The sequence below is a fragment of the Mustela nivalis genome (genome assembly GCF_964662115.1).
Source record: "Mustela nivalis genome assembly, chromosome: 9".
In the NCBI taxonomy this organism is placed as follows: domain Eukaryota; kingdom Metazoa; phylum Chordata; class Mammalia; order Carnivora; family Mustelidae; genus Mustela; species Mustela nivalis.
In genome coordinates this window covers 31597701-31619423 of record NC_139028.1, presented here as the reverse complement: position 1 = coordinate 31619423, position 21723 = coordinate 31597701, and the positions used below count along the sequence as shown (strand labels likewise).

Genomic DNA, 21723 nt, shown 5'->3' with positions numbered 1-21723 from the left:
AAGAAAAATCTTAAACGAACAACCTAACATTTCACCTTAATCAACTAGAAAAAGAACAAACAAAACAGCAAAAGGAAGGAAATAATAAAGATTTGAGCAGAAATAAATGATATGGAAACTAAAAAATAGAGTAGAATAGATCAATGAAGCCATTAGTTGGTTCTTTGAAAAGATCAACAAAGTTGATAATCCTCTGACCAGACTCACCAAAAATAAGAGAGGACTTCAAATAAACAAAATCAGAAATGAAAGTGGAGAAATAACAACTGACACTACAGAGATGCAAATAATTACAAGGGAATATTATGAAAAATGATATGCCAACAAGTTGGATACCCTAGAAATGAGTGAATTCCTAGAAATACATAACCTACCAAAACCAAAGCAGGAACTGAAGCAAGAAGAAAAAGAAAATTTGAACAGACCAATTACCAGCAATGAAATTGAATCAGTAATTAAAAAACAAACGAACAAACAAACAAAAAACCCTTCCCAACAACATAAGTCCAGGCCCAGACAGCTTTACAGGTGAATTGTATAAACATTTAAAGAAGAGTGAATACCTGTTCTTCTCAAACTTTCCCAAAAAGTGGAAAAGGAAGTACATCTTCCAAATATCCATGAAGCCAGCATTACCTTGATACCAAAACTAGAAAATTTTAACACCACAAAAAAGGGGGAAACTACAAGTTAATATCTCTGATGAATATAGATATGAAAATTCTCACCAAAATATTAGCAAATTGAATGCAGCAATACATTAAGAAGTTACTCACCACAATTAAGCGGGATTTATTCCTGCGGTGCAATAGTGGTTCAATATTTGCAAGTCAATCAAAGTGATACATCAATAAGAGAAGGGATAAAAACCGTATGATCATTTCAATAGATGCAGAAGAGGCATTTGACATAGTATAACATCCATTCATGATAAAAGCCCTCAACAAAGTAGGTTTAGAGGGAACATACCTCTCATAATGAAGGTCATATGTGAAAAGCCACAGTGAACATCTTCAGTGGGGGAAAAACAGAGCTTTTCCTTTAAGGAACAAGACAGGGATGTCCACTTTCACTACTTTTATTCAACATAGTACTGAAAGTTCTAGCCACAGTGACCAGTAAATCAGATAACAAAAAATTAAAGGCATTGAAATTTGTAAGGAAGAGGTAAAACTTTCACTCTTTGAGATGAAAGAGTGAAAATACTAATAGAACTAATCAATGAATTCATTAAAGTTGCAGAATACAAGATCAATGTACAGAAATCTGTTGAATTTCTACACAGTAATAATGAAGCAACAGAAAGAGAAAATAAGAAAACCCATTTACAGTTGCACCAAAGATAGCAAAATACCTTGGGATAAACTTAACCAAGGAAGTGAAAGACCTATACTCTGGGAAAACTGTAAAACATTGATGAAAGAAATTGATGACAAAACAAAGAATGGAAAGACATTTCATGCTCATGTATTGAAAGAAAAAATACTTTAAAATGTATATAGTACTAGAAAGATTATAAATATTTAATGAAAATCCTATCAAAATACCAACAGCATTTTTCACAGAACTAGCACAAACAAGTTTAAAGTTTGTGTGAAACTGCCAAAGACACTGAATAACCAAAGCAATCTTGTAAAAGAAAAAACTGAAAGTATCACAGTTCCACACTTCAAGCTTTACTAATCAAAACAGTATAGTACTGGTACAAAAAGAGACACAAAGATCAATGGAACAGAATAGAAAGTCCAGAAATAAACCCACAATTATGTGGTCAAGTACTCTTCAATGAAGATGGCAAGAATAGGCAATGGGGGAAAAAAAGTCCCTTCAACAGATTGGTTTGGGAACACTGGACAGCTACATGGAAAAGAATGAAACTGGACCACTTCCTTTCATCATACAGAAACACAAATTTAAGATGAATTAAGGACCTAAATGTGAGACCTGAAACCATAAAAATCCTTGAAGAGAGCACAAGTAGTAATTTCTCTGACATCAGCTGTAACAGCATCTTTCTTGATATGTATCTGGAGGCAAGGGAAACAAAATAAAAAATAAGATACTGGGAATATATAAAAATTTTGCACAGCAAAATTTTGCAAAGCAAAGGAAACAACCAACAATACTAAAAGGCAGTCTACTGAATAGGAGAAAATATTTGCAAATGACATATCCAATGAAGTGTTAGTATTCAGAATATATACAGAACTAACAGAACTCAGCACCAAAAGCCCCAAGTAATCTAGTTAAAAATAGAAGACATGAACAGAGATTTCTTCAAAGAAGACATCCAGATGGCCAACAGATATATGGAAATATGCTCAGCATCACTCATCAGCAGGGAAATGCAAATCAAAAGTGTAATGAAATATCACTTCACATCTGTCAGAATGGCTAACATAAAAAACTGAAGAAATAAGTGTTGACAAGGATGTGGAGAAAAAAGAACCTGTCTGTACTGGTGGTGGGAATGCAAATTGGTACAGCATTGGGGGAGACAGTATGAAGGTTCCTCAAAAAATTAAAAATAGATCTAACCTATGATCTACTAATCACAGTGCTGGGTATTTATTCAAAGAATATGAAAACACTAATTTGAAGGGATATGTTCACCCCCATATTTATTGCATTATTTACAATAGCCAAATTATGGAAGCAGCCCATGTCCATCTATAGATGAATGGATAAAGAAGGTGTGATATATACAATGGAATATAATTCAGCCATAAAAAAGATGAAATCTTGCCATTGGCAACAACATGGATTTATCTAGACAGTATAATGCTAAGTGAAGAAATCCCTTTAATGAAGATGGTGCCAAAGGCCAAGAAGGAAGCCCCTCCCAAAGCTGAAGCCAAAACAGAAGCTTTGATGGCCAAGACAGCAGTGCTGAAGGGTGTCCACAGTCATACAAAAGAAGATCCACACATCGCCTACATTCCAATGACCCAAGACACTCCATCTCCAAAGGCAGCCCAAATATCCTCGAAAGAATGCCCACAGGAGAAACAAGCTTGATCACTCTGAAGTCATCAAGTTCTCCCTGCCTACTGAGTCAGCCATGAAGAAAATAGAAGACAACAATACATTTGTGTTCATTGTAGATGTCAAGACCAACAAGCACCAGATCAGATAGGCTTTGAAGAAGCTCTAGGACATTGACGTGGCCAAGATCAACACCTTGTGGAGAGCAAGGCTGGCTTCTCTGATGCTTTGGTTGTTGCCAACAAAATTGGAATAGTCTAAACTGAGTCCAGCAGCCTAAATCTAATTTCCTTCACCATAAAAAAATAATGCTAAGTGAAATAAGCCAGTCATAGACAAATAGCATATGATTTCACTCATACCTGGAACTTAAGAAACAGACAAAAGAACAAGGAGTGGGGAAAGAAAAGAGAGACAAAGCAAAAACAAGTTCTTAACAAGAGAACAAATTAATGGTTGCAAGGGGTGAGGTGCAGGTGGTTGGTTGAAAAGGTGAAAGGGATTAAGAGTCCACTTGTCTTTTGGGTTTTCCATATAAAGAATCATGTCATCTGCAAAGAGAGAGAGTTTGACTTCTTCATTACCAATTTGGATACCTTTTATTTCTGTTTGTTGTCTGATTGCTGTTGCTAGGACTTCTAATACTATGTTGAACAAGAGCGGTGAGAGTGGGCATCCTTGTCTTGTTCCTGATCTCAACGGAAGTCTGCAAGCTTTTCCCATTGAGGATGATATTTGCTGTGGTCTTTCATAGATAGATTTTATGAAGTTCAGGAATGTTCCCTCTATCCCTATACTTTGAAGCGTTTTAATCAGGAACGGATGCTGGATTTTGTCAAATGCTTTTTCTGCATCAATTGAGAGGACCATGTGGTTCTTCTCTCTTTCCAGATTAATTTGTTCTATCACACTGATTGATTTGCGAATGGTGAACATATCCTTTTAGCCCAGGGATGAATCCCACCTGGTCATGGTGGACGATCTCTTTAATGTGCTGTTGGATCCTATTTGCTAGGATCTTGTTTATAGCAGTAATGGCCATGGTTGCCAAACTGTGGAAAGAACCAAGATATCCTTTCAATGGACGAATGTATAAGGAAGATGTGGTCCATATACACTATGGAGTATTATGCCTCCATCAGAACGGATGAATACCCAACTTTTGTAGCAACATGGACGGGACTGGAAGAGATTATGCTGAGTGAAATAAGTCAAGCAGAGAGAGTCAATTCTCATATGGTTTCACTTATTTGTGGAGCATAACAAATAGCATGGAGGACATGGGGAGTTAGGAGAAGGGAGTTGGGGGATATTGGAAGGGGAGGTGAACCATGAGAGATTATGGACTCTGAAAAACAATCAGAGGGGTTTGAAGTGGCGGGGGTGGGGGAGGTGGGAGGTTGGGGTACCAGGTGGTGGGTATTATAGAAAGCACGGATTGCATGGAGCACTGACTGTGGTGCAAAAATAATGAATACTGTTATGCTGAAAATAAATAAAAAATTTAAAAAAAGAAAAAAAGAGTCCACTTGTCTTCATGAGCACTGAGTAATATATAGAATTGTTGAATCACTGTATTGTACATCTGAAATTAATATAACACTGTATGTTAACTATACTGGAATTAAAATAATTGTGTGAGTGAAATAAATGAACAGTTAGACTTGAGAATTTAATCTCTTGGTTAGTGAACTGGGAATAGGACATAAGGATGAGGAATGAAGTAGTTAGAAGGGAGGAGGGGTGAGACTGTCTTGCATATCTCTAAGAGAATCATTTGCCCTGGCTGGTTTTTTTTGTTTTGTTTTGTTTTGTTTTTTTAAAGATTTTATTTATTTATTTATTTGACAGAGAGAAATCACAAGTAGACGGAGAGGCAGGCAGAGAGAGAGAGAGGGAAGCAGGCTCCCTGCCGAGCAGAGAGCCCGATGCGGGACTCGATCCCAGGACCCTGAGATCATGACCTGAGCCGAAGGCAGCGGCTTAACCACTGAGCCACCCAGGCGCCCGCCCTGGCTGGTTTTAACTGGACATTCATCCAGACATAGAAGAGTAGAAACCCTAACTACTCTCATTCAGCCTTAATTTTTAAAAAGCCTAAAATTAAAAACTGACTTGCAAATTATAGTAGTACTAAATGAGAAACTTTAAGGGGAAAAGATTAATGACAAAGAGTTTTGCTAATTTAAAGCATGAAGGGTACTTTTACTTTGTTTTTGTAATGAAGTGTATTTAACTGTCAAGCCACAACATATAGAGAACAGTAGATAGGAAGGTTAAAGATTTATCTTAAATTTGTATCTCTACTAATTATTTTATTATGAAATTGATTTCTGACTAGATTGTAAGTAGTTCTGTGATATTCTGCTTCGTCTGCTTCGATATTCTGACATCGTCTTTGAAATAATTGCAGTTTCTGTTAAGCTTGTTTTAGGAGACTACATTTGTTTAGAACGTTTCATACAGAAAACTGTTCACTTTTTAAGGTTATGAACTGTTTCTCATGGGTATAGAATTTGCTCATCAAGCTTATAGCATTGATTTCATTGACTTTAACCTTACAGATTTTGTTCTAAATAAAGCAACTAATCCAAAAAAATAATTATTGATAGTTCAGAACATTTTGTTAATTGTTCAGTTTGATCCATATTTCCTTTGTTACTTTCTTACTCTTGCTATCTTTGTTGATGATTTACTGAGTAGTTGTGGCCTTATACTTTGTTTCCTTTCTTCTTCTTTTTCTTTGTGATCTTTTTCTTTGTGATTACTATGAAGTTTACATAAAATATCATATGATATCCTGCTTTGAGCTGATATGAACCTAAGTTGGATTGCATAGAAAAACTGGTTTTCTTCAGTTCACATTTTAGGTTATTGTTATTACAACTTACATCTTTTTATATTTGGTATCTATTTAAAGGCTATTATAGCTATAGTCATTTATTTTTGTCTTTCAGCTTTTATACTAGAGTTTAAAGTGATTTACAGGGATGCCTGGGTGGCTCAGTGGGTTAAGCCTCTGCCTTCAGCTCAAGTCATGATCTCAGGGTCCTGGGATCAAGCCCCATATTGGGCTCTCTGCTCAGCAGGGAGCCTGCTTCCTCCCCCCTCTCTCTCTGTGTCTGCCTCTCTGCCTACTTGTGACCTCGTCTATCAAATAAATGAATAAAATTTTTTTAAAAAGTGATTTACATACCACTTTCAGTAAGAGAGATTTTGAATTTATGCATTTACCTTTATTCTTAAATTTTATATGTTTATGTTTTTACTTTGTTTACTAGTATCTTTTCATTTCAGCTTGAAGAACTCTCTTTAGAATTTCTTGTAATGCAGTTGTAGCAGTGATCTCCCTCTGCGGTTATTTGTCTGGGAAAGCATCTCTCCTTCATTTCTTATGGGCAGCTTGCCGTGTATAGTAGAATTGTTTGTCCGTTTTCTTCTTTCAGTACTTTGAACATATCATTGTAGTCTCTCGTGGTCTGCAAAATTTATGCTGAAAAATCTTATAATGCTATGGGGATTCCTTTGTACACGAAAGTCTCTTTTCTCTTGCTGCTGTTGAAATTCTTTTTGCTTGATTTTTGACTGATTATAGTGTGTCACGGTCAAATCCTCTTTGGGTTCAATAACGTTAGGTGATGTTTGAGCTTCACACAACTGGATATCCATATCTCTTCTCAAATTGGGAAGAGATCAGATAAATTTTTTCCCCTTTTCCTCCTTCTCTTGGGACTCTAGTAGTGCATGTATTGTTACACTTAATATATCCTGTAAATTCTGTAGTCCTTCTTCATTCTTTTTCCATTTCTTTTTCTTTTTGCTTTTCTGACTAATTTCAAAATACCTATGTCTTTAAGCTCATTGATTATTTCTTCTGCTTTGAGATTGAGTCTGTTGTTGCTATTCTCTATTGAATTTTTCAGTGCAGTCATTATATTCTTTAGCTCTGTGCTTTCTGGGTTTTTAGAAAATCATTTCTACGTCTTAAAGTTCCCATTTTGTTCAAATAATGCTTCTCTAAGTTTGTTTAGTTGTCTGTCTGTCTCTGTCTCTCTCTCTCTCTTTTTTTTTTTTTGGTACTTCACTAAATTTCTTTAAGATGATTATTCTGATTTTAAAAAGATGATTATTCTGGATTTTTTGTCTATTACCTCCTAGATCTTTCTTTTTGGGGGTCCCTTATTAAATATTTATTCCATAGGTGATGTCATGTTTCCCTGATTTGTCATGATCTTTATGTTCTTGCACTGTGTCTGCACATTGGTGGAAGTGGTGTCCGCTTCCAGTTTTTATAGGTTCATTTAACAGGAGAAGACTTTGAGCAGTCACCATGGCTGGTGAGTTTGAAAGGGCCAGCTGGTTGCATCTGTACATAGTGTTTGCTGCTGGGGTCTCTGATAGATGAAACCCCCGCACATCTTTTGAGGTCAGGTGGATTGCTGGCTTGGCTCTGTCATCAGGTAGGACCACTTGCAGGGCTGTGATTGCACATAGGTGCAGGCTGGGTTCAGTAATCATCCTTGGTTAGTTGTGCCACACTTGGTACTGAATGGCCAGGTCATGCCAAACTGGGGTTTATATTTTGGTGGGTCTGCAGGCTGGGCCCTATGACTAAGGGAGGCTAAAGGCTATCTGTGCTTTTGGGCAAGGGACACAGGCTGGTCTCTGTGATGATGGAGGATATGCACATCTTTTGCTGTATTTGGGCATGGTAACTGGTGGGATTTTCTCCCTGGTCAGGGATTCTGGCTTTTGCTGGTCAAGAGTGTTCACTGACTGGTTTCCTAGGGTGGGCAGGGTCACAGGCTGTGTCTTGCATCTGAGTGCTGCTGCCTGGAGGCCAGGCTCTGCAGTCTGGTAAGATCACTGACTGCCCTCTCTAGTTGGCTGATCTCTTGATTGGAGACCCCAACCAGGCAAAACTGATGACTGTGTCCCCTGAGCTGACCTGGCTACCATTTTGGCTCTGAAGATGGGTAGAGGTGCAGGTGGGGCTTTCTTATCAGGCAAGGTTGCCAGCAGGGTCCTGTCCACTACCAATATTCGTTGACTAGTTTCTTTGTGCCCCATCCTCTTTCTTTGTTACAAGATGATCCCATGTGGTCTACCCCTGTCAATTCCTTCAGTGTTCCCTGTGAGGCAAGACAGAAATGGGCCTCCTGAAGTTCACCCCTCAGCACTGGGGATGCTAGATATCTCTCTAGGGCTCTTTTTTTTTCCTAAAGAAAAACCATAGCCCTAGGGAATTCTTTTCAGTGTGTTGCTGTGCTGGCCTAGGAAAGGGGTGGTGGCCATTACGATACTACTCCTTTTTCCCTTCTAATATGACTTTTCTCAGTTTTTTGCTCTTAAGTGTTTGTGTTAGCCTCACCTCCCAAGTTCTAGGATTTTCACAAACAAATTCTTATGTGTTGATAGTTGCTAATGTCTGTTTTGGTGGGGAGAGGTGGTCTAGCGTTCACTGATTCTTCCGTCTTCTTGACATCACTATTCATATAATCTCTTTATGTCTTTCTCTCTTTCCTTCTGGGATTTTCACAATGCATGTTTTGGTCTTTTTGAATGTGTCCTGCTGGTTCCTGAGCAACATTTTACTTTTTAAAATTCCTTTCTCTTTCTGTTATTTGAACAGTATTCAGGTTTCTCCTGCTTTCTGAAACTTAGTGTTATACTACTTTGCTTTGATGTAGACCTAATGTTAGTACAGTAATGGCTATTTTGATAAAAGTGAAAATCCTTTTGGGATTTCTTTCTCTTAATGAAAACAGGTACTAACAGAGGTCTTTCATAAAAGTAAGGTGGTATAATGCAGACTTTTGGAAAGTAGAGGATACGCTTTGCTTCATACCATTTTGGCTTTTAAAAGGTTTCAAAGGAACGCTCTACCTTTGGATAGTGGGGGAAATCTGTATTTTGACTTACCCTATCTTTAAGTAAGCTGTTTTTTCTTCTTGCCCAAATCTGCTGTTGATCCCTTTAGTTAGAATTTTTAGTCATTCCTCAAATTTGTTTTTTGTTCTCTTTTTTCTTTTTTTATTGATATTTTCATTTATTTATACATTGTTTTTCAGGTTTCCCTTAGTTCTTTGAGCTCTTTGAGTGTGTTTTATATAGTACATTTGAGATCTGTTAGGTCCTTGTATTGCTTGTGTTGGTTTCTTATTTTTTTTCTTGTGAATGATCCATATGTTCCTGTTTCTTTGTATATTTTGTGAATTTTGTTGTTGCATACTTGACATTTGGATATTATAATGTGGTAACTATGGAAATCAGATTCTATCTCTTACCACAGGTATGCTGTTTTTGATCTTGAGGGCTGTGTTTTTAGCGACTTTTCCAGGCTGTTTTTGAAAAGACTGTGTTCTGTGTCCTATGTGCTCACAGATGTCTCTTCTTTTACTTGTGTTCAGATAGTGTTTTGTTAGGGAATTCCTTGAATGCCCAGAACTAAAAATAAAAAATAAAGAAAATAAATAATAAGCCAGTCTTTGCACATTTCCTTTGTATTAAGAGACTCATTCAACAATTAACCAGGCTTTTTACAGCTCTGTCTTAGCCTGGAGGGTAGAGGTGAAAGCTTAAGAAATCTTTATGTCTTTTGTGCGTGTGTCCTACTCTAAACATATTCATGGCTTTCTAAATGCCCCACCATACACACATACTTTTGAATGCTCTCGTTTCCCAAGGAACCTCTCTTCTCATCTCTTTCTCCTGGACGTTAAGCAATCTATATTATGTCTTAGCTATAATCTTTTGCTTCAGGTGACTGAAGACTTTTAGTTCACTTTACAATATTTTAACGATGCTGTTTTTTAAAAATCCCCCAGGGTGAATTCCAATTTAGGTGAAAAAGAAACGTATTCTTTGTGTCAGCCCTTCATGTAAATGCCAGGCAGATCAGAACAGACAAATACAGTAGTTTATTAATGATGTCTCTGCTCCTTCCAGACGCAAGGAGCAGAGGGCGCTTAGGGCTGCTGTGGACAGGAGTGTTGCTGAGATGGGAAGGGAAGGAGCAAGTGTGGGTAACAATACCACGGAGCTCTCCTGCAAGTCAGAAGTCACCATTTTTCTTGATTCATTGTCTCATGCTGATTGTAAACTTTCTACTGTATTCTACATTACTAAGAAAGTTGCTTGTGAGAGTTACTGCTGGTTTTTCTGTGAAGGGAATGGAGTTTGGAGTTGCCCCCCACCCCAGCCATTTTATTGACACCGTTTGACTGTCCACACCATCTGACCATCCTCCCTTTCTGTTACGTCCACTCCACCTATCTTTTTGCCTTTTGGGGGAAGTTTTTCCTTCTCTTCCTCACTCTCTCCTTCGCCCTAGTTCTTCTTAAGAAGGTTGATTTTATTTCTAGTCTTCATTTCTTCTATATTTACGGCCATTTTAAAATTTGAAACTCTTCCTTGTGGTTTGGATATTCAGGAGTTGTGGGGCTTTTTTTTGGTTTGTTTGTTTTTTTTAACCTCCATTGAGGGGAATTGAAAATTGGTGAGATATCTAAAGATCTCATTGTGCTTTACTGCTGAGCCACCAGTTTTCTGAACTGAGGGAGAACAGGTGCTCTTTCTCTGTCTCTTTGTGCCTGGTTGCTAGTTCTCTTTGTTCTCCAGTCCTTTCCCCAATCTCCTGTGCAAACACAGAGCTTGCTTCTGTCTGTCCTACTATGAACCTTGGTGTAGAGTTGCTGCTTACTCTCTGAAGCTCTGGTTGCCTTCAGGGGTTTCTCCTGGCTTTTCTGTGCCAGCCTTTAGTTGTTGAATCTCTTGAATGCCCCAGAAGGCAGTCTCTGAGCCTTCTTGACCTGCTCCCTGTCTGCAGTGGTTAGCTGCAGTGTGCTGGGGAGACACCACACACATCATAGGTTCCTCCTTCTCTGGGCTCCTGCTGCTCTTCCCCCAGCCTAGGCTGTATTGATCCTATAACCTGGGGTCTGGTGGGTATTAACTCTTTGCTACAAGGTTTCTGTGGAATTTTTGTTCATTACTCCAGTCCATGCACAGTCTTGAGCGTTCGGCTGGTTTCTCCTTACCCTGTCTAATGCAGGTTCTTTTTCCTTCTGCATCTTTACCAGGCTCCTGAGCATGTTCGTGGGTCTCTTCTGTCTCATGAATGTTCATTTCCCTTTTTAGTTCATCTAATTCTTTTTTTAAAAGTATAATTTTGTAGTTAATCTGGCTTATTTTGGCTGGTGTGAGAATGATCATTATCTTGTAAGCTTCTACTTAATACCAGAATGTTTTTAAAAATAGTTCTGTCATTCTGCTCTCAAAAATAGAAAATATGTGTTTATCTTTTTTTTTTTAATAATACTAACTATAATGATGGTAACATTAAGCACTTAAGAGTAGTAGGCGTCTTGGTGAACACTTTAAGTGCATTATCTCATTTGATACCCACAAACTTGAGAATAGGTACTGTTAATCATTCTCATTTTCCCAAGGAGAGATTGAGTAGGTATGTCAGTATTATACAGCTAGTTAGTGACAATTGTGAACTCAGGGTTCTAGAGCCTGAGCTCTGTCTCTAGAGCAGAGTTGGCAAATTCACATCCCTAGGTGGGACAGATGTCTGATATAAATGCAAGAAGAGAGTAGTGCATGAAAAAATAACGAAGCAAACAGCATGATGATGGACAGTTACCATTCAGCCTAGGCACTGGGGTCAAAGCGTTTGGAGAATACATACCTCATTTAAAGGGTTTGGTCACTTTTCAGTTCCAGCTGGTTATTGCTCAGATGAGAATATGGGTCTAATATTTCAGATTTTCTAGTAGAAGCCAGAAATCTGTATTTTTCATATGAAATGACTCAGTTTCTAAATTCTTGCTTCTGGTTCAGGTGAAAATAAAATAAAATCTGATGTTCAGATACGCATGAGAAGTCTAAAGGAACACGTGTCTGCAGGCCCAGACTGTTCTCTGGGAAGCCAGTTTCCAATCTCTGGCATGAGTCCGAGCTGTCTTTCACCCACTTTGCCCATGCTGCCTGTCAGTGCCCTCACTGCCATCCTGTCACATATGTGCTAAATAAACTCGGGAGTGAAGACCTTCTCTTGAATGGACATATTTTATTTACTGCTGTTATGCAGTTGTGCTACTTTAAAGTATGAAGTCAATACTTAGAAACATATTTTTGAAAACATCCTGAATTCTTTGTTTTATCTTCATAAGCAGCAGAGTTCCATTGAAAGGCATATCTCACAGTGAGTCGGTGTGAGGGTTTAAGTGTTACTGAATGCCTCGTTTATTTGTGTTCATTAATCATGACTTTCTCTTTCTCCCCCTCCCCCTTTTTGACATAGCTCTCACTTTCAGAAGAACAGAATGAAGTAATGAAAAATGGCTGTGAATCTAAAGAGCTGGTCTACCTCGTGCACATCGCTTGTCAGGTATTTCTGTGGATGTGTAGATTCCTTTGAATGCATTTTTTACAGTGTCTCATAGAATTCACAGAAAGAGACTCGTATGGTATTGAAATGAAATTGGACTGTGTATGACCATGGTTAAGAAAATAAATGGTATCCTTTAAAAAAGGGACAAATGTTTTCTTACAAAAGTACATGGAATGCCCAGTTTAGTATTGTAACTTGTATATCTTCTGTCTGCATTTTTAGAAATCTTTTAAGGCTTTAGACATTTGTGGACAAATAACAGTGACTATGGCAACACAGATGTTTCGTTTTATTCTTTCTCCCAGTCGTATTGGCAATTCTGCATGTGCTCAGGGTTGAAACAATTGATAGAACCAGTCCTACAGATACTTAATTTACAAACTTAAATGAAAACTCTTCTTATAAGAGTAAAGGAAATACATCTTCTATTGATGATAAGATTAAATGAATCACCTACTGGTCACCTCTTACAGTAAAAGAGCAAACATCTCTGCCTGAAATGCTCACTTTCCTACCAGGCAGGAAGTTTCGCTGTAGTGGATATAGTGTGTGTACATGTGTGCATGTTTTAGGAAGATGCTGTTTCTTGACTCTTAGTGTTAGAACATTTGTGAGGATAATTACCGTGACTTCTCTTAATGAGATTTGGAGGAAGTCATCTATTTCCTCCACCCCGTAAGTAGTTTAGTTCCTTTTTCTTACTTCACTATAATTAAGCCTTACGTGTAGTTTTGATTAGTGATTGTAAAGTAACTTTTTTTTGAGAAAAGCTTTCTTTTGTGCGAAGTTTTTAGTTCTCTTTGGGAAAGAGTCAGGGGCATTTATGGGTTCCCCCCCCCAAAATGTTAATCTTGTACCCGAAGTTAAAAATTACATAATCTTGAAAAGTTTAATGGTCATCTCATATGGGAAATACCTCAGCTCCTAGTGTTAGTGATTTTAAAGAAAACTTTTCAGAATTAAGTGCTTTTATTTATTGGTGTCAGAATATGAGATTGGAAATTGAAAATTTATAAATTTGTATACAAATTTTGTTTTATATTTTATTTATTTATATATATATATATATATTTATTGATATGTTTTATAAATAAGATGGCCAAAGTTTCATATTGTTAATGTATGTTTTATTGTGTATCATCTCAGTTCCTTTGAGGAAGTAGGCAGCTCTGAATCACTAAGTGTCGTGTCATATTTCATAAAATGCTTCTTTTCATGACTTATTTTTTTTTTCAAAATTTTGTTTTACACAGAGAAGAGAGAAAGCATAAGTAGGGGGTGAGGGAGAAGCAAGCTTCCTACTCTGCTGGGAGCCCAGTGTGGGGTTTGATCCCAGAACCCTGGGATCATGACCTGAACCAAAGGCAGACACTTAACCAACTGAGCCACAGGTGCCCCATCGTGACTTAATTTTTAAGTGAAAATAACACATACATTTTGGTGAACCATTACTCATACATAAATATAAATGATATCTTCTTTATCTGGAGTACATGATTGACATGTCATTATTGACATGTAATTAATTAATCCCTCTATAACCTAACATCTTTTAGCATCTTTCTTCTCACTATTAATTTCCATATGACCTGACAATGCAAATAGTTTTATTCTCATAAGCAAAATCTAATATTACAAACATTTATGCTATTTTTTAGGTGACCTTCAAAAGGTAAGCATGATATTTTGGAACCATATGTCAGAATGTATAATTGTCACTTGATTATACTTACATGAATTAGTGATCTAACTAGTTAGGCTGTTTCCTGGTTGTAAGTATCTTGTCAATCTGCTTAAAAAATTTAAGACTACTCAGTAAGTACTCATTACATCAAAGTAGTAATTTACTGCAATGTAATAATGCCATTGCACTTCTCTGCAGTTCTATAAGTGATCATTGAGGCACCCCCATGGCTTATTTTCTGTTTCCTTGCCAAATGTGTCGGTCATAAATCATATTAAATTGGAATCCTATATTTTTTTAATAACTAATAATATATAGACTTATAAACAAGCCCTCTCTTTTTGCCAGTGAGGAAATTGAGGCCCAGATTACTGATGTGACCTTCCTAACTTTATATGAAATCTTAGCAGGAACTGCTAAAGATCTGATTGCCAGTTTTTCCTGCATCTCAGTGGAATTCACAATCTAGAACAGATTTAAGAGAAAGCTTACTTAGGCTTCAGATAAGATACGATCACCATTACCTGCTGATATTTTTTCATATATTGCATATTTTTACTAATTTCTAATTTTTAAAGTATCCTTGAAGTTCTCTTTATTTAACCTACTCTTCTCTTGTTCTTCAATCTTAGAAAATGGCCAATTTAAACAACTGTGATTTTTTTTTTTTGGAAGTTAAGTACTGCTGATTCTTTTAGGTCTTATTTTTGAACCTTTTAATTTTGCTTTTGCCTCTGCCCTTTAGGTTTTTATTTCTTGTTAAGTTGTGAATTCAGAAATGTAAACCATGTCTTTCATACTGAAGTGATCCAAATTCAGTAGGCATTTTGATTATGTGTCTAGTGTAAAGATATTATGACACGCAGTACAACATTTCATTCTTTCAACAACTGTGTGAGGTAAATAGTCCATTTTTCATCTTATAGATGATGAATGTAAGACTCAAGAATGTTAATAACATCCCCAAGGTCGTAAAATTAAAGAGAAGGACCAGGATTTGAACCTCAGTCTAGTGTTTTTTTTCCCCCCGATTCTTCTGTCATTTTCTGATATGATTTATAACTGATTAGCTACTCTGAAATATGTAAGCATATCCCAAATGTTAATAAAGAATTACAGAAATGTATTGAGAGTGACAGTCAAATTTATTTGCATGACATAAGTGGAGAGAGTCTAGGTACCATTCATATATACATATTTGAAGACATATATGTATCTTTTTTCTGATTTAAAAGTGTGGGTTTATGGGTTTTTAGGATAAAAATACTTCTAGAAATTTTGGAAAATATGGGAGGTGGAGAAAAAAAAAGAAAGTTGCCATGAAACTACTGTCCTGAGATTGCCCGTTTATATTTTTGCATATTTTTGCTTTGTTTTACATAGTTGTATTTTATAATTGAATACAGGCATATATACACACACACACACACACACACACACACATATATATATATATATATATATATATATATATAACCTTACACAATTTTTTATTTATAAAGCATTCTTCCATGTTACTAAAATCTCTGTAAATACTAATTAATTAATTTACTGTATAGTTGACATACAATATTATATTGAGTTGTAGGTATACCAACAGAGTGGTTTGACATTTACATACAGTACAAAATGATCACCATCTCTCACCATACATAATTATTACTCTATTATTGACTATTCTTTATGTTGTACTTCATATCCCTGTGACTTACTTATTTTATAACTGGAAGATTGTACCTCTTAATCCCCCTCACTTATTTCATGCATCCCCCAAATATCTCCCTTCTGGCAACCATCAGTTTGTTCTTTGCATTTATGAGTCTGTTTCTGTTTTGTTTGTTATTTGTTTTTTTTTTAGAGTCCACGTATAAATGAAATGATAAGGAGTTTGTCTTTCTATGTCTGACTTACTTCACTTAGCATAACACCTTCTAAGTCCATCTGTGTTGTCATAAGTGGCAAGAGTCCATTCTTTTTTACTGGCTGAGTAATACTCCATGCACCTGTATTCCATAACTTCTTTATTCATTCATCCGTCAGTGGATACTTAGTACTTTCATGTCACATTTATTGTAAAGATGATTCAGTGAAGTGGTGCATACAATAGCTCTCTGAATTAGTGTTTAATCTTATTTGGGTGAATAGCCCATTGAGGAATTGCTGTATCATATGGTATTTCTGTTTTTAAACTTTTGAGGAATCCCATTATTATTTTTAATAGTATTTCCACCAATTTACATGCCCACCAACAGTACATGGGTACTCCTTTTCTTGTCTTTTTGATATTATCCATTATTTCTTGTCTTTTTGATATTATCCATTCTGACAGGTGGGAGTAACCTCTTAATGTGATTTTTATTTGCATTTCCCTGTGATCAGCAATGTTGAACATTTTTTCATGCATCTCATGGCCATCTATATGTCTTCTTTGGAAAAGTGTTTGTTCAGGTCCTGTGCCCATACCCGTTTTTTAAATGAGATTTTTGTTCTGTGTGTATGTCTTGGGTTGTTTGAGTTCTCTATATGTTTTGGATATTAACCCCTTGTCTGACATATCACTTACAAACACCTTCTCCCGTTTAGGAGGTTGTCTTTTCATTTTGTTAATGGTTTCATTCTCTGGGCAAAAGCTTTTTAATGTGCTGTAGTCTCAATTTTTTATATTTGTTTTTGTTGCCCTTGTCTGAGGAGACAGATCCAAAAAAATATTGCTAAGACTGATGTCAGAGTGATTATTGCCTGTGTTTTCTTTTAGAAGTTTTATGGCTTCAGGTCTTACATTTAGGTCTTTAATCTATTTTAAGTGTATTTTTGTATATGGTATAAGGAAGTGGTTCATATTCATTCTTTTACATGTAGCTGTCCAGTATTCTTTAGAATACTTCCATTTATGGAATCAACTGTCTTTCCCCAATGTGTATTTTTGGCTCTTTGTCATAGATTAATTGACCATATAAACATGGGTTTATTTCTGGGTTCTCTACTCTGTTCTGTCTCTTTTCGTGCCAGTACTATACTGTTCTGATTACGATAGCTTGAAAGTCTCATTTAGAATCTAAATGCATGATACCTCCAGCTTTGGTTTTCTTCAAGGTTATTTGGCTGGGTGTTTTGTGGTTGCATACAGATTTTAGAATTTTCGTTCTAGTTCTTTGAAAAATACTCTTGCTATTTTGATAGGGATTGCACTGAATCTCTAGATTTCTTTGGGTAATATAGACATTTAAACAATATTAACTTTTCCAAGCACGAGCATGGTGTATCTATACATTTATTTATGTCCTCTTTCCTTTCTTTTATTGATATCCTCTGGTTTTCAGAGTAGAGCTGTTTCACCTCCTTGATTAAATTTATGCATGGGTTTTTACTATTCTTGATGCAATTGTAAATGGGATTGTTTTCTTAATTTCTCTTTCTGCTAGTTTGTTATTAGTATATAGAAATGAAACCGATTTCTTATATTAATGTTATATCTGCAACTTTACTGAATTCATCCATTATTTCTAATAGTTTTTTTTCCAGTGGAGCCCTTAGGGTTGCCTATGTATAGTGTTACAAATATTTGCAGCATGTTAGCAGCAGATAATGACAGTTTGACTTCTTCCTTAGCAATTAAAATTCCTCTTATTTCTTTTTCTTTTCTGATTGCTATGACAAAGGCTTCCAGTACTTGGTTGAATAAAAGGGTTGAGACTGCATTCGTGATTCGTCACTGATCTTAAAGCAACAGCCTTCAGCTTTTCACCATTGAGTACGATGTTATCTGTAGTAGTGTTATATATGACCTTTATTATGTTGAGGTATGCTCCCTCTGTTGCCACTTTTTTGAGAGTTTTTATCGTGAATGGATGTTAAATTTTATCAAATGCATTTCCTGCATCTATTGAAATGGTCATATGGTTTTTTATTTATTTTGTTAATGTAGTATATCATATTGATTGATTTGTGGCTATTGAAACATCTTTGTATCCCTGTCAAATCCCACTTGATTGTGGTGTATGATCCTTATAATGTGCTGTTGAATTTGGTTGTGTAATATTTTGTTGAGGATTTTTGCATTTACATTCTTTAGGGATATTGGTCTGTAATTTTCTTTCTTTACAGCGTCTCTATCTAGTTTTTGTATCACAGTAATGCTAGAGTCATAGAATGAACTTGGAAACATTCCTTCCTCTTCCATTTTTTGGAACAGGCTGAGAAGGCTAGGTATTCGGTCTTCTTTATGGTTTTTTTTTTTCAAATTCATCTGTGAAGCCATCTGGCCATGGACTTCCGTTTCTTGGGAATTTTTCCATTACTGATTGAATTTCATTACTCGTAATTGGTCTGTTTAAATATTCTGTTTCTTCTTGATGAAGTGTTGGAAGATTTTATGTTTGTAGGAATTTATCCATTTTTTGTAGTTTGTCTAACTTGTCTAACTAATTGTAGTAGTCTAATAATTTTTTGTATTTCTGGATTGTAAGTTGTAATTTTTTTCATTTCTGATTTTATTTACTTGACTTCCCTCTTTTTTTTCTTGATTAGTCTGCTTTTGTTTTGTTTTGTTTTTCTTTTTGTTTTATCTTTTAAGTAATCTTTATACCCAGTATGGGGCTCAAACTTAAAACGCTGAGATAAAGAGTTACAGGCTCCACCAACTGAGCCAGCCAGGCATCCCTGGCTAAAAGTTTACAAATTTTGTTTATCTTCTCAAGGAACCAACTCCTAGTTTCATTGATCTTTTCTCATATTTTTAGTTTTTATTTCCTCTTTCTGCTCTGATCTTTATTATTTTCTGTCTTCTAACTTTGGTTTTATTTCTTTTTCTTTTTCCAATTTCTATAGGAGTAAGTTTGAATTGTTTGAGATTTTTCTTGTTTATATAAAGATTTTACTTATTTGAGAGACAGAGATAGAGATGGCAAGGGAGAACACAAGGGGGGAGGAGAGGGAGAAACAGACTCCCTGGGGCACAGAGTCCAGCACAGGGCTCAATCACAACCTGAGCCAAAGGCAGACACTTAATCAACTGAGCCACCCACGTGCCCTGAGATTTTTCTTGTTTCTTGAGGTAGGCCTATATTGGTCTAAACTTCCCTCTTAAAACTGCTTTTGCTATTCCCTTAAATTTTAAACAGTTGTGTTTCCATTTTAATGTTTCTCCAGGTATTTTTTCACTGCTTCTTTGATTTCTTCACTGATCAGTTGGTTATTTAGCCTCCAAATGATTGTGTTTTTTCTAATTTTTGCCTTGGAATTGATTTCTAATTCCATACGATCGTGATGGGAAAAGGTGCTTGATATGATTTCGGTCTTTTAACACTTACTTTAGACTTGTTTTATGGCCTAACATGATATGTTCCGAAAAATGTTCCATGTGCACTTGAAAAGAATGTGTGTTGTGCTGTTTTGATAGTTTTCTGTGCATATGTATGTCAAGCCCATCTGGTCTGATGTGTTGTTTAAAGTCATTGTTTCCTTATTGGTTTTCTGTCTAGACACTGTATCCATCAATGTAAATGGGATATTAAAGTTCCCTACTATTATTGTGTTACTGTCAGTTTCTTGCTTTTGGTCTGCTATTTACAGTTGTTACATTATCTTGTTGGATTTATCTCAGCCATTATGTAATACTTCTCTTTGTCTCTTGCCATAGTCTTTGTTTTAAAGTATTTTGTCTGATACAAGTATTGCTGTACCAGCTTTCTTTTTGCTACATTTACATGGGGTATTATTTTTCTTCTTTTCATTTTCAGCCTGTATGTGTCTTTATGTCTGAAGTGACTCTCTTGTAGGCAGCATATAGATGGGTCTTACATTTTTATCCATTTAGTTAGCCATTGTCTTTTCACTGGAGCATTTAGTCCATTTACATTTAAAACAATTGTGGATAATTTTGTACTCATTGCCTTTTTGTTAATTGTTTTCTAATTGTTTTGTATTTCTTTTATTCTCTTACTTTGTAACTTGACTTCTTAGTGTTATGTTTGGATTCCTTTCTATTTATTTTTAGTGTATCTATTATAGTTTTTTGTTTTGTCTTTAACATGAAGTTCGTATATAACACTCTTTGTATATAGCAGTCCATTTTAACCTGATGGTCCCTTAGATTGAAACACATTTAAGAAGTACTACATTTTTACTCCCCACCTCTTGTTTTATGTATTTAACTTCATATTTTCTATCTTTTTACTTAGTGTATCCCTTTACTAATTACTGTAGATATTGTTCATTTTACTAAATCTGTCTTTTAACCTTCGTACTAGCTTTATAAGTGATCGATCCACCATCTTTATATATGTTAGCTTTTACCAGTGATATTTTTTCTCCCAAAATTTTCTGACTTTTAGTTATGGCCCTTTCCTTTATGCTTAAAGAAATACTTTGAACATTTCTTGTAATGCCAGGTTAGTGGTGAACTTTTTAAAATTTTGCTTGTCTGGGAAACTTTATATCTCCTTCAATTCTGTATGAAAACTTAAACAGTTCTTAGTTGTAGGTTTTTTCCTTTCAGCAGTTTGAATATATCATGCCACTTCTTTCTGGCCTGAAAGCTTGGTGCTAAAAACTCAGCTGATAGTCTTATGGGTAGTCTCTATACACACTACTGGCTTTTCTCTTATTGCTTTGAAGATTCTCTCTTTATCTTTAATTTTTGCTATTTAAATTCTCAATATGTCTTGGTGTGGTTATCTCTGGGTTTGTCTTGTTTGGGGCTTCCTTGACTTCCTGGACTTGGATGTCTGTTTTCTTTCTCAGGTTGGGGAAGTCTTTAGAGGCTCTTTAAGTGGAAGCCTCAAGAATCCCTGTGGGAGGTAGTCCAGGCCAAGTGGTTACGATCCCAGGCTATGATGTAGTCTGAGTGATAGTTACAATATTATAAGCTGGTATAGCATGGGCCTGAAGCAGTGGAACAGATAACTGTCATACAGTCTCATTTAACCACATTGCTGTGTCTCAGGTGAATATTAACCATTCTGAAAATGACTCAGGGGGCGTTTGAGTAGCTCATTTGGTTAAGCATCTGCCTTTGGCTCAGGTCATGATCCCAGCATCCTGGGATCAAGTCCCACATTGGGCTCCCTGTTCGGCAGGGAGTCCCCTTCTCCCTCTCCCTTTGCCTCCCTCCCGGATTGTGCTCCTTTTCTCTCTCTCTCTCTCAAATAAATAAAATCTTGGAAAAAAAAAAAAGTGACTCAAATGCTTTGAAAAATAGATCTTTAATGCCTTGCCCAAGCTCCCAGTGCCCTGCCTTTCATACTAATCATGATCTAGAATAAAGTGTCTTACCAATGTAAGAATATTATTTTTTAAATGTTCCTTCCATTTTTTTTTAATTCTCTTTTTCAAGTACACAAACTGAAAAAGAGTATTATGTAGAATAAACAGATTGGCCAGTGTGGATGAAAAAACACTCCTGTGTCTTGATATTGATCTGAATGGTAATACTTTATCTTTTCTAAAAATCATACTGATTTTTTCTCTGCCTATTCCTTACTTTTCAGAAAGCATAATGTATTTAGTTTGAATTTAATAAATATTAATAATAATTCTAGGAGATCTGGTCTCATGTCAAAGAAGATACTAGAAAAACTTTTACTGTCTCAAGTGTTGAATATTCAGTAATTTTTAAAAGTTCAAAAAGAGAGAAACCCTCACACTAATTGAGCCC

The 21723-nt window shown here is 36.0% G+C and overlaps 1 protein-coding gene across 5 annotated transcripts in view; it reads left to right on the top strand.

Moving 5' to 3' along the window:
• The window catches only part of ARHGAP32 (Rho GTPase activating protein 32), a gene marked incomplete at its 5' end in the record, with an annotated part of 299813 nt that overhangs the window by 169449 nt on the left and 108641 nt on the right, over positions 1 to 21723 (top strand). For all 5 annotated transcript variants that reach the window (XM_082683941.1, XM_082683944.1, XM_082683940.1 and 2 more), the window contains one exon: positions 12296 to 12382. In XM_082683941.1, coding sequence (XP_082540067.1) covers positions 12296 to 12382 — 87 coding nt within the window. The remainder of the gene's footprint in view (positions 1 to 12295; positions 12383 to 21723) is intronic.